General features: G+C 44.2%; 1 protein-coding gene across 2 annotated transcripts in view; it reads right to left on the bottom strand.

The window, feature by feature from the left end:
• The window catches only part of FAM120B (family with sequence similarity 120 member B), a 970,087-nt gene extending 960,513 nt beyond the window's left edge, over nt 1–9,574 (bottom strand). Inside the window, exon 1 of one of the 2 annotated variants that reach the window (XM_078649083.1) lies at nt 9,412–9,574. In XM_078649083.1, coding sequence (XP_078505209.1) covers nt 9,412–9,543 — 132 coding nt within the window. In that variant the 5' untranslated portion in view covers nt 9,544–9,574. The remainder of the gene's footprint in view (nt 1–9,411) is intronic. The other variant, XM_078649082.1, reaches the window with a different exon arrangement.
• Between the last annotated feature and the right edge of the window lie 4,448 nt (nt 9,575–14,022).

Raw genomic sequence — 14,022 nt, 5'->3', positions numbered from 1 at the left:
TGACACAACGGAAAGCAATATTACAATGATGAGGTGATCCTCATCCACCCCTAAATTGTCCAATCAGAACTCGAGTTTATGCTGATAGTTACTTTTGTAGATAGATAAAGTTAGTGAAAAAGGTATAAAAAGTGCTGATTTTACTTAAGGAAAAAACTCCTATTCAATTTCCTCTAGAGATGCTGTCGGAATGCTGATTTTCCTGAGATGTAAGACTTAGAATAATTTTCTATTTTCCTTTGAATGAGAACTGATCTTTAGATGAGGTTATTAGTTAGGGAAGTTAGGAGAAAATTAATTTTGGGAACTATCTGTCTTTTGCTAATACTTGTATCTCTTAAATCTAAACAATAATGTCAATTTCTGAATTTTCTAAAATAAATGAATATAACTGTTTGAGATAAAACTCATTCCTTTTAATGTCGTTTTGAATAAAGAAATAAAGTGAATAAATTTTGCTTTTAATAAAATTAGATAAATGGAAAATTAAGCTGGTCTTGTATTTTCCTACGCCTAATTTTTTACTAGCAGATTCGTCGACCATAATGGTGGAGTGTCTAAATAAATGTTTTGTTAATAAAAACCATAGTAAACTCATTTAGACTGCAGGTGTAAATAGTATAAATATCCAGTTTTTAGTTTAGACACCCCACTATGATACAGCAGCTCTCCTTTGAATCTCACCGATCCATGAAGTAGGATGTGTTTTGTGAGTGACTCGCGGTGTTATGGGCCCCACTGACGAGTAGATGTATGATTTTTTACTTCAGGGAAAGGTGACATGGTTTTAGAAATTATTTCAGGAGTAGCACTGCATCAACAGTAATGCATTATTGCTTCTTCCTCATTGTCCCATTTTTTTAAACATGGCAAGTGCAGTCTGTACTATGTCTGTTCATTTGAGAAGTAATCTATATACATAAACTATATGAAATAGGTAACAGATTGGACAGCATGTGTTTGTTGGTCCTTATGCTCAGAGTACTACACCCCCATGTAGAATATAATGAATTGGTTATACTTATTGATCTTCTACTGCTATTTGATTAGTGATGGTGAAGAAATTCCTGTCTTTTTGTATTTTAAGATCTTGACTCACTAACTTGACCAGTCACTTTGTGGTTTTCCCGAGTTCACAGCTAAGGGAACAGGCATCCGTACTGCTCTAGAGTGGAATTGTCTTGCTCTCCACTTAGAGATAGTTGGGTTGCAATCTCCCTTCAGGATATGAGATCATTCCTAGAATGTGTCCGTCTGTGACATATTCCAACATGAGACTGACATCACAATTGTGTCGTAAATATAGGTATGGGTCCAGCAATCATGACGAGACACATTTAGCTAGCAATATCTTAACTGTGTCCATAGGAGTAACACACATTAACTATAAATTGCACTCCGTTCTATATATTGAGTGGGCTCCATTATGGCGCACACACTGAGACGATTCTTCTGGGGACTATACAGTTATGTTAAATTTACCATCCTTTAGGAGTGAGGAGTTGCCAGAGTTTTAAAGCTTAGTGTCCAACAGTGTTCCAGTTGGAAAAAGAGAAATAATCTTTTGATGACATAGTAGCAGTAGGGACAAAGGCTGGAATTAGATGATTAACTCAAGTATCGTGTAATTTCGATACTACGGCTAACAACATTGCAGGGATGCCTGCCTAGCGAAGCCACGGCTATCATAAGCTCCTGCACCATAAGATATAAGAGGCTCTTTGTGGTGGCTATAGGAAAGAAAGTCACAACATTGAGCCATTAGAGATATGTGCATATCTTTGTCTTTCAGGGTTAGTGGTGACATTTGCATTACTACCGGTCTATAGTGTTTGCCTATGATCCAGTGTCTACAGTCATGGTATCTGGAAAAATCCATGTATTTAATGTGTTTCATCTATTCATCTATCCTAAGGCACCCCATATGCTGCGTGTGTTATTAGTTTCAAGAAGGTTACACTTGGTATTTGCACTCCGCTATACACTCAGCTACCCAGATAACCAATTATCAGATGATTTCGAAGCTGGACTGATAGTGGGGTAAATATCATCGTGGTTAGACACTGCTTAGAAATTATCATTTGGAAATAGTAAGCAAAACTCATGTACCCTTCATATTTATTTTTCCCATTTGGACGCTTGGTTCTTACTTAGGGGACCAATTTGAACTCCACCTGAATATTTGGAAAACTCAGTAAAGCGGCTGTAGTAAATTTCATATAAGACATAGATGACTAGGTGTTACACTAATGGTATTGCATGTATGGATAGAAGGTTTCTAGGGGCATGTGATGGTGATCTGTCTTCTCATACTTGACACCATGAATGCATGTGAATGTACAACACGGTGGTACTTACAAGGTGGTAGGAGTCTACACCTCTTTCACCTCAGGTTGTTTATAATGCTATAACGTTCAATTTTACAGTGGGCTTTTTTATGTTTATTTTTTTCCATGTTTAATGCAACAGAGAGTTGGGGTCTACAGCACTGATACAAAAAAAAATTCTGGAGCTATGTTCACTGTAGAATGTGGTTGTGACCCAAATGTTTCTAATTGTATAGAGATTTCCACACTTGACGTATTGAGTGAATAAAGACATTTTAAGACAGTTAGGTCCTCAAGAATGTGGTCCAAAGTATTTGTGCTTCCACCAAAGCCTGTTGACCAACATTCCAGTAAACCCAGTATGTGACACATCAATGGACGGCTGAAGAAAAATGGTCTCCTTTGTTGGTTGCTGAAGATACTTGGTTCTGGGGATCAAAAAGGATTGTGTATATAGAGCGCATGGGATTGTGCATGAGTAAGCGATTGTGAATGGTGAGTAGGGTGATCAGATTTACTTTTGTCAAGTGTTCCCATAATATGGCATTTATTGTATTGTTGTATGATTTATAAGCATTGCATTCAGAAGAAAATACAAGTAGAAATGTATATAAAATGTTTGAAAAATATATATATAATTCCAAATGAAATAGAAATGTAAATTAATTATCTTTGGTTCGCTACATGTGGGATTAAGTCAACTGACAAATGTAGACAGGTTAAGCGGGAACTATGATCTTGAATTGCGGTTGTTCTTCCCCCGTTTCCGTAATCATATATTTGAGGGAACCCTTTGGTTAAAAATACTTTAAACATGTACAATCTTTGTATCTTCCCCTGCACCAACATGTACAATATGGCTTCTTACATGAATAGATGGATGAGGACAGGATTGATGCAGGCTCTATTATATCAATGACATGGACAAGACACTTCTTAAGACAATGTATGTGGACTCTTTGATGGCAAATTTGTTTGGTTACAAATCTATGGTCAAAGACCCAACAGACACAAAGATAAAGTCTACATTTGAAATAGCCTGTGCTGGTGTGCATTGAACTACGAAAACAGGAGTTAATGGCGCCTATGCAAGTCAAACTCTTATTTCTGATTTCAAAGAACTATTCAGGGTCATTCAGGAGGGTTATGAATGAACAGTACTAGAATCCATAGAAAGATGAATAGAATTTATTTTTGATAGTCATTTTCATGTATGTGCATCCACCCTTAAGATGGTGCAACAATTGCTGCTACAATTAATCTTTACCGGAGGTATTGGCAAACTTATTAAGTACAGGAATTGACAGTGCTACACAAGCCTTTTAAGGGAAGATAAACTTCCTTTTCAGTTTAGGGAGAAGAAACCTTCCTTTTTTAAGCACTTCAGCGTCTTCAAATCAAGCCTCAAACAAATCATCTTTTTAGAAGTCTTCATGAAGACCTGCTCTTAAAAACGTCAAATACAAAGAAACACTGTGGTAAACATGTCAAGTCAGTCTGTACAAACGAAAAAGCCCTCCTTGCCCAAAAAAATTCAGCACTACTGAATATGCCTAGACTTGCCAGTTGGAGACAGGATACTTCATTTCAAGTGGGCCTGGGAACTGTCCACTTCAGAGGCCTGAGTCCTGAAAATTGTTACAACAAACTTATGAATGGTATTCCTTTAAGTAGAAGTAGACCGAGCAGAAAAAGACTGGTTCTTTTTTCTTTGTTGTTCTAGCATCAAGTCCTGCTTCGGCTTTAGAAAATGGTATAGAAACACATGGTGCCATTTGTGTTTCTAGTAACTTGAGCAAAGCTGCATATTCAACCACACACCTCGTGCTTCTGCTAAAGTTCTGGAATAATGCATCTATGAACTCTGTGACGATTCCAATGACTGTTCAAATCTCCATAATTCAACAGAATCACGAGCAAGGGGACTTCCTCTATGTCCAAGTCTTCCTTGGGTGGAGACGCTGGATGCAAGGGCAAAGGGCTTGTGAGCGACTCTGCTGGACGTCGATGACGTACAAATAGACTTATAAGAAACGACTACCATCTTCAATCTGGAGAAAACTGTTCTACAAGCACCGACTCATTTTCAAACTTTTCTTCAGCACCAGTATGTGTTAAATTCAGCCAATCTTCTGACTAAGCCATATATGAACAAATTGGGGAGTATCAGATCTACTCCTCTCAATCTAGTAGCAATGAAGATTAGAGCATGAGCAGTATTTAGTCTACATTTACTAAAAACTCTTCAAATCAGAAGACCAGACAATACACAGGCAGACAGATTAAGCAGTCTTTCTCTCATCCCAAGATCTGTCTCTTTTGCCAAAATGTATTAAGGAAATGTATCATAGATTAGGAGAACCCTTTCTACATTTGGTTGCAACACCAGAGAACACTCACCACACAAGATATTGCGCTCAATATCAGAACCAGAAAATGAAGAGTGGATGACCAGCCTACACCCTAGCAATTTCTTATTTAACCCTTTCCTCCAATTGCTCTAATCCCTAACTTTCTTTTCAGAATTCAAGAAACAGCAGTAAAGGCGAGAAGACTCCTTCTGTTTTTGCCTCAGAGGGCTTGATTTTTCCCCGCAATCCAGGTCTCTGTCCCCTCCTTGAAAAACTCAACACTTAGTTAACGCTTAGAACACCTGGGAGTCTTTCTCTTAAACACCTGCCTCTTATCAAAAAGCAAGTTGAGGGGGGTCAGGCTGCAAAGTAGGGGTATCACAGTCCACTTAGAAGCGATTCAAGATACAGACATAGAGGAATCGGTGCACTGAAACTATTTAAAGATGCAAATAAAAGAAGTTACAAATGGACTCAATGTGTGTCATCAGTAGACCTGGAACTATGCCGTGCTTTAAGAATCCAAAATTTACACTGCACCCATCACTCAGTCTTCCAGAAGGATGAGCAGTTTACAGGGACAGTGAACAATAAAATAACTTAAAGATGCAAAGAAACTGTATATAAATGGCCTGATGCACTACCCATAGCACTAATGTCGACAATGTAAACTAAGTTAAGAACACGCAAAATAATCATGGGTAGATCTATGATTCTCCCATCCACTCCTTTATTGCCTCCAGATTCAATTGATTTGAACAGTCTGCTGATGGGATGTTAGAATATTGCATACAACGGATTCACTGTCGCAACAGCTTCTCAAGTACATGCTGCGTTGTCCACCTGTCTGACTGAAGCCTACAACGATCTACAGCCTGGTGATTGTCTCCAAATGTAGGTCCATCAAGTCATTGTTTCACCACAGGTGGCAAGGTTCATTACAAAATCTGTTCAACACCATCATCAAGTGCCAACAATTGCCCGCTTGGATCCATTCATCACAATGTCAGTGGACTACAGAGCTGAGACACCGACACAGCGAAAACAGGAGCTCCTACTCCCGTAAGAGCGACAACAAAAATGCTGCCCCTGGTCTGCAAATCTGGTAATGGAAAACCTCCCAGCTACCTGTTCCTATTTGACTCTGGTCTGCCCTCTTTGCAGCAACCCTGTTTGGCTGGTTAATCATGTTGCTGTGCTAGGTGGGGTGAAGATGTCAATCAAAGGGAGCCCGCCGACATACCTAGTACTAAGCGACTGATCTACTAAGACAATACCTCCCTGAAGTTTAATAATCAGTACAAGCAGGACCTATACCTTTCATCACATTGACTGTCCTTTCATGCGGCCTCTGACTGAAAAGGTTTGTGCCCAAGATTCAAAGCTGCAGCAATGTGCACCCTGCTAACATTACGGCTTTGGTACTCAACCTAACACTGACGTAGAGAACAAAGCAGCAACTGCAACACACTGACATGAACAATTGGTGAGGGCACTATCAAGGTGAGCTCCGATCCGACAGAGTTGTATTGCAGATAAATTGATTTGGAACCAGCGCTGGAATTGGAGAAAATATCACTCTGGTAGCTCATTAATTGGGGGTCAAGGAGTGGCACAGGAAAGAGGGGTGAAGGCATGACGGCCAGAGCTTAAAAAGTAGAGTCTGACAGTCCCCTTATTCATTTTTTTAATCTCCTCAAAGAAATTGGTAACAAGGAAAAATGTGACACTAAATGTGTTCTAGTTCAATTAATTGTTCATAAAGAGGCTACATTTAAAAATATCTTACAGGGTTAAGACACCTGCTGCAGAGATTCTTCTTTGCCCAGCAATTCTGTGTGAATTATACCATCTACAAGTATGGACGATAAGCAATTCCATAAAGACTCCATACAACAAGCAAGGCTTCCACACTCAATATGTGCCCCACTTACCATCTGCTCCTACTTTCAAAAAGTGTCAAAAGGGGGAACGACCTAGGAACTCAATACCGGTTTGAATACCGAGAATTGTCAAACATGTCAAGAAAAGCTTTATTACGTGACTCAACACCGTAACCCCAGACACCAGAGTGGAAGCATTGTCAAAAGTAGATGTGTGCCACAGCTATCGTTAACACACTGGTTGGGTGGGTTGCATTGCAGTTAGTTATAAACATTTCTGAGGCAGAGTTGCTTCTATTGACAGCCTATAACAACTCACAGCAACTGTAACCACCCGCCAAAAAAAACACTTTCCAGAGTCCAAACCACCTCCATTAAACAAGTCCCTTGCTGCAAGAGGTCATGAAGCGCATAGCTGCTGTACCCCCTCATTAAGAAGCCGGTCCCTCTGGGGTGAAAGTAAAAAAGGGCTAAACAAGTATTCACATTCCTAACATACACCACAGTAGCATCCTATCACAAGCATTGGCAAAGTCAATAGGTCCTGCCTAAGCAAAAGCTATTGGCTTTGCCAATGTATTTTAGCCATGTTGTACACCAGAGTGGCTGCTGTTCAGCAGTGCTAAATGTTAGTGGTGTAGAGGAGAGTGGCGTGGAGTTTCGCAGAGTGGAATGGCAAAAGTGTGGAGTACAGCGCTGTTCAGTGGCTAGGCGGAGAGTTGTGTGTATAGGAGTACCATAGTGTGGAGTAGCGTAGAGTGGCATACATTGGAGTAGCCAAGAGTGGACTGGTGTACAACGCATTGGCATAAGAGTGTTGCAGAGTATACAGGAGTATACAGGAGTAGAGAATCTTGGCATTGAATTTAGCGGTGTACAATGCAGTTGCGTAGATTCGAGTGCTGCATAGAGTGCAGTGGCGCAGTGGATAAGAGGGGTGCAGTAGCGTAGAGTGGTACAGTGGTGTAAAGTTGAGTGATGCACAGGGCAGTGGCGTAGAGTCGAGTTGCATAGAGCGCAGTGGAATCGGGTGGAGTATAGTGCTGTAGAGTGCAGTGGCATAGAATACAATGGCGTAGTGTGAAGTGACGAGTAGAGTAGCAAAGAGTTCAGTGGTAGAGGGTGCAGTGTTGTAGAGTAGTGTCAGTGCAGTGGTATGGAGTAGAATGAAGACAGAGTGCAATTGTGTAACATACACTGGCGTAGAGTGCAGTAGTTAGGACAGAGTACAGTGGTTAAGAGTTGAGTGGCACAGAGTGGAGTGATTTGGAGTAGTGCAGGGTAGAGTGCAGTTGCAAAAAGTGTAATGAATAAAGTAAATGGTGTACAGTAGATTAGAGTGGGGTGCAGGGGCATAGAGCTGAGTGTTACAGAGCAAAATACAGTGACGTGGAGTACAGTGGTGCAGAGTGCAGTATAGCAGAGTGGCGTAGACTGGAATTGTGCAGAGTAGATTGGTGTGGCCTAGACTGGAGTGGTGAAGAGTCCATTGGAAAAGAGCTGAGTGGTGTAGAGTAGAGATTAGTGATGCAGAGTTCAGTGGAGTGGTGCAGTGTCGTAGACTGGTGGAGAGTAAAGTTGTGTATAGTGGTGTGTTCATGGTGTGGCAGCACACTGCCATTACAGACAAAACACATTTTCAATTGAAATGACCATCACATTTGCTGACATAGTTTTCCTAATAAAACTATACAGTGCACAGACGAAATGTGTGGAAAGCGCATATACTAGTGTAATGATTTGTTTTGATCATATTAAAGTATTTGTTTCCAACACACTTCAAAAATAACAAAGTGTGCTTTTATGGTGTTCCTAATTCTGAAATACTTACACAGGTCATTTAAATGTTGTGTTCTAGGAATAAACTCTTTCCTACCCCCAGTATCCAACAAGATTGGCACATAAATCCTCTAACTTTGAATTCAGAGAATGAAAACGAATCAAGCACCCTCGGACCACAGAGCCTGATGTTTGAACTTGGTCTTTTAATGTTTACAGAAAGGGGGCACTCATAAGGATACTGTTAATGAGATTCGGGCAAGGGAGGGTACAAACACAAGCTGGACAACCTGAAACAAAGTCAGCAAGAAAATGTGAGTTACGAACACTAAAGTCAATCAAAAGCAAGGGTGCAGAATGCATTCCTAGGTCAACTTTCTGAGTGTCCCCAAGAGTGTCACTTTGCTCCTTGTAACTTATTGTTTGCTTTTATATTTTGTATTTTGTTCCTCGTGTATCACTATTGGTCCTTTTGTGAAGCGCTCTGACACCTTCGGGTAAAGTCCGCGCTATATAAAATTGCATAAATAAATAAATAAATGCCTGGTAGGCTGTGACCTAAAAAGCAACTAGACGGGGTAAAACCATCAGATTAAATGCTTACATGTATACTTTTCCCTCGGGCCGCCCTTAACAGCTGCCCTCAGAGAAAGAATAAACTCCAAACCTTCACCTGGGAAAGGCCCGGGAAGATGCGTGGCACATCCCGCGGTGCGAAACAGATTTATTTATTTATTTATTTTATATAGCGCGGAGATGCCTCGCCGGCATCGGACCATAAATGACAGAAGCCGAGGGTGGAGCAGGGCAAACATCTAGGCTACAAATCGCACTACAAGCCCTCAAACAGACACATGAAGCTCATGTCTAAATTAGACTTGAAAACTGCTCGAAGAAGGGGTGGCCAGCCCAGAGAGTTCAAGCCTGAAGAACGGCGCGAATCAGCATGCGCGGGAAGGAGGGGCCTGCAGGAGACGACGCGCAATGTCCGGGTGGCTTTCGGATGCACGTTGTGCCACTGAAGCTGCTGTGGGGCGGAGCTTAAGCATCTGTCAGGGAGAGTATACTCACCAGCACCGGCTCCGTACTCAGATACTCCAGCGGTCCCGGAATATGGTGCCCGCCCACTGATGGAGGGCGGTGAAGCACAGCAGATACATTCAGTCCGAGAGGGCAATGGCAAGACACGAAACGGGCCCCCATTCTAAGCAACCAATGGAACGAGAGTTTTCCAGCAAATCCGGGGCTACAGATCTTTCCATCTCTTCGCTAGTATGTTTCTGCCTTTCTAATTGGCTGCTAAAATGTGTGACTCGTGAACCTACGGTTTTCCGGGCACCTGCCTCGCGCTTCTTAATTCCTTATTTATTTCTGCACATTTAAATAGCGCGGGCATTACCCAAAGGTCCTAGAGCTCTTTACAGTAGAGATATTTCGTTTCGTCATATGGGCGTCACAGATGGTTTAAAATTAACAGATACTCCCAAAGTGGTTTCAAGATAGAGAATTGCAAAAGGTAAATGTCCAGGAGTTTATATACAGCAGTGAAAGGGTGAGGTAGCTTAGATGTCTGCGTCTGGAGTTGATTGCAGTGACTTAGAGTTCAGTGAGGGGGGCTTGCAAGTCAGTTTTGAAAGTCACTTTTGAGGTGCTTGTTCGAAGATATGGAGGTAATGAATTCCAAATTCTATGTCAGGACAGGAGGCTCCGATTATGCTATTCTCATTTCTTTAATGAAATGCTCAGCAGCCAATAAACAGTAAAAAAACTACAGTACCCATGAACACCAGGGTAACAACCATAGAGACCATAGTATAAAAGCCAGTATAGACAGTCTCACTTCCTCTTTCTTTGCTGCTCCGCAGCCAGTTAAGTGCTTATTTGCTTCCTTACCTGTTTATGCTCTGTATTGCTTGCATTTTCACAGTGCCTTATTGTTGTTTTTCTGCTTGGCGCTTCCTTCCGCGCTTATCGGCACGTCTATGTAGCTTGTCTCCGTTATCGGCTCCGGTTGCCGTTCCGTTTTTCGTGCCGTTCTTTGGCGCGCAGTTACCAGGGAGCGTGTGCTTACCTCCCGTGTGGCCGGGCGCTTGTTGCCCATGTCCCTGACCTTGTGGGGCGGGAGAAGAGGGGTATGGAAGGCTCGCGCTGGGTGCGCGAGCTCTTCTGTGTGTTTTCCTCGAGGCGGCTGTATCTGCGCATGCGCGACAGCCATTTCCGGCACAGTTCCGTGTTTACACGGCGCCGGTTGAGTAAAAGGTCGTCTTGAGCGTCCATGCCCACAGCCGCTGAGGAAATTAACCCTGTGTGATGCCTTTTGCTTTCAGAGTGCATTAGGCAGTAGAATTTGCATAGGCTTTGCCTAGACTGTGGTTTTTTCGTTACCAGCAAGCCCTCCCTCCACTTTTGAACTATATTGTGCAGGTTTGGCCTGTGTTATTGGCTTGCTGTGGGGTTCTTGCACTCCCCCTGCATTGTGCCTTTGGCATTCTTATATAATTTAATACAGTCATCTTGTGGGCAGTAAATTACACAGTGGTGTAACATGGAAGACTATTATGAAGATGAAGATGACTACTATGGAGAGGATGATTCACGCTCAATGGAGCACGATTTAGTTGAGGCATTAGACCAGGGAGTGCAGCACTCCGTGAATAAGACGCTTGTGCGTGCCATTAATCCACTGAAGCGTCATTTAACTCAATATGCGCTACAACAAGGTTGGTTGCCTGCTTCCCGTAAGTCCTCTAAGTCTCCTGTGAATTCCCATAGGTCTGACTTTCAAAAATTGGCTAAGAGCTTTGCGGCTGACAAGCCCAAACCGACTAAGAGTGCGTTGACGTCCGCTCCTCCACCAACTGATTCCGACAACACTCATTCCACTTCTTCGGATCATGATGATGCGCCACCCAGGAAGAAGGTGTGCAAAGAACATTTTGTGGATGCCCCCACGCATCCACAGGTCCTGATTTTGATCCTTCGGATATTGTTCATCCCCACTCCACTTCCTGGCTGCCTTCGCCGGCTGTTGCAGCGTATGTCCAGACGCACATCCGTCAGCCTTTCAAAAAGGATGTTAGGGCCAGGCTTCATTCTGAATGCCCTAGGCCGGATCTTGCAGACCATCTAGCGGAAACTCCTGAGGTTGACCCCACAATGGTCACCTATCTTAAGAAGTACGCAAAGGATCCAAAGAAGGTTCTTGACAGATCTTGGCGTTCCTGCCAGGACAAGTTGCTTGATTTACTGGGTCCTCTCACCAAGATCCTGGATCTTGGGTTCCTGGCTAAGGAGTCGTCGGCCCTTGTGGACCCAGACGTGCTTATTGAGTGGGCGCAGAGGGCCATTTGCCAGTTGGGTAATGCCAACTGTGCAGTTTCATGTGAGAGACGCCGTTCCATCCTTCTAAAACTTGATCAGAAGTTGGCTGAGCTCTCTACCTCGGAATCTGGTCCTGCTGCACAAGGTCTGCTATTTGGTCAGCCCTTTTTAAAGGAACTGACAAAGTTTGTTGCCGCCTTCAGTGGTTTAGACAAAGCGCAGGCTTTGCTGCGGCGAGCGATGCGTCCGGTTTTTGCCAGGGCCGGACGGCATATAGGACGCTCGTTCGACTGTGGTTCCCAGCAACAGTCCCAAAGAGGGTTTCACACCCAGAGGGGAGGAGGCCATGACGCCGGTTATTCCACCAGATCCAATTTCTACCCCTCTCGCAAGGGGAGAGGCCAGTACAAAAAAGGACGTTCGGAGGAGACCAAGGTGGTTACCAGGATTCCAACACTTCAGGTGAGCCCGATTCCTGCTTGCGATGTGGTTCTGGGGGCAGGATACGATTTTTTTCTCCACAATTGGCGTATGATCTCCAGCGATGCCTGGGTGCTGGAAACTGTCCTAGGTTACAGAATAGAGTTTTACCAACCCCAGCATCAATCCCACCCTCCCACTGTCTTTTTCCCTTCAAGATCAGGAATTCATTTCCTCGGAAATAGACGCCCTCCTCAGAAAGGGGGCGATAATCCAAACTGTCCGTCATCCAAAGGGATTCGCCAGCACGGTGTTTCTGGCCGAGAAGAAAGGGGGGCGGATCCCGCCTTGTTCTCAATCTGAAGGACTTCAACGGAGGGGTAGTTTATAGGCATTTCAAGATGGAGGGAATCCATCTTTTGCAAGATCTTCTTCGAGGGGGGGACTGGATGGTTCATCTCGATCTCAAAGACGCATATTTGTCAATTCCCGTCTTCGGTCCTCATCGTCGGTTCCTTCAATTCCTTTGGAAGGGAACTTGGTTCGAGTACCAAGTTCTCCCGTTCGGCCTCTCGTCAGCACCTTGGTGCTTCACAAAGCTTCTGAGGCCTGTCGTGGAACACCTACACGCTCGCGGTGTTCGCCTGATTATTTACTTGGACGACATTCAGATTATGGCAGACTGTCCGCTCAAGCTCCTCACTCACCTGGAGTGGTCCGTCGACCTCCTACAATCTTTGGGGTTTCTGGTGAACGTTCAGAAATCCGTCTTGATTCCAACGCAAGTGATAGATTTTCTGGGCTTCAGGGTCAATTCAATTTCGTGTCAACTTCTATTACCCAATCAGAAGATTCGGTGTTGGACTTGGCCCTTCTGGCAGGTTCACCCCTAAACTTTTTGCTTGTAATGGTGACCTGGTGATGGTGATTTTTGGGTTCTGCGCACTTTCACTGTGTCCCAGTGGAAAGTGCGTGCGCACTCTGAGTGCATGTGATGAGATTGGCCTGCCCTCCCATAGGAATGCATGGGGAATGTATGTGTCCCTGGTAGTTCCTGATGCGTGGGGTGTACAGGCTCGAGTCTGGTATGTGCAGACTCGTGTGATTGAATGCTTCACAATGATATATGTGACATGATTGTGTCGTGTGTGGAAGTGCCACTTCTAGGAGTTGGCATATTAGTGTAAAATGTGTCTGGCGTGTGATTGGCTGGAGCTGGCTGGGATGCCAGGCTCCATGAGTCATGACGGGTCTGCCCGGTGGTGAGTGTGGAGATTAGCATGCTGATGGCTGGGGAGGAGTGCACCTGGTTCCTGATGGGGCTGGGCTTTCCCCACACAATGCTGGCTCTGCCCCCTGTGGTGCGTCTAACGACCCTAGCCTCCCCAGTGAATGAAAGGGGTGGTTGGGCCATCAAGGGTGCTCCAAAACCAGCTGCAACTGGTTTCTCCCCCACCCTGCACCTACAGACAAAGGTTTCCATAGTATAAAAATGGGGCTGTGTCCCCACACAAACTGTTCTTTCCTGATCCTACTTGAGGGGGGCTGCTACTGCTGGTGCAAGGAGGAACCGCCACTTGGACTGCCTCCCTGCTTGGAGGGCCAGTGAGCTGGCCCCTGGCCCAGCCTTGCCCCGCCTGCCTTGCTACACCCCTGGAGGACTTTTGCTGGGCTTGTTGGCCCCTAGCGCCTGGGAGCGCTTTATTTGTGCCTATAGCGCTTGGGAGCGCTTTATTGTCCAGCAGCGCCTGGGAGCGCTGTTCATCGTCTTAGAGCGCTTGGGAGCGCTTTTGTAAGGCAGGTGCCCACCCTGCATTTTGCTGCTCTAGCGACTGCCCACGCCGCATATTTGTTTGATTTCTTTAAATTATCGGGAGCTCACCCCGTGTTGAAATCACCGCCGCAGCCCAGGAACCCTGCCGGGCCGCCTCCATTCCCCCC

The sequence above is a fragment of the Lissotriton helveticus genome, chromosome 6 (genome assembly GCF_964261635.1).
Source record: "Lissotriton helveticus chromosome 6, aLisHel1.1, whole genome shotgun sequence".
Lineage (NCBI taxonomy): Eukaryota > Metazoa > Chordata > Amphibia > Caudata > Salamandridae > Lissotriton > Lissotriton helveticus.
This window is presented reverse-complemented; position numbering and strand designations above follow the sequence as displayed.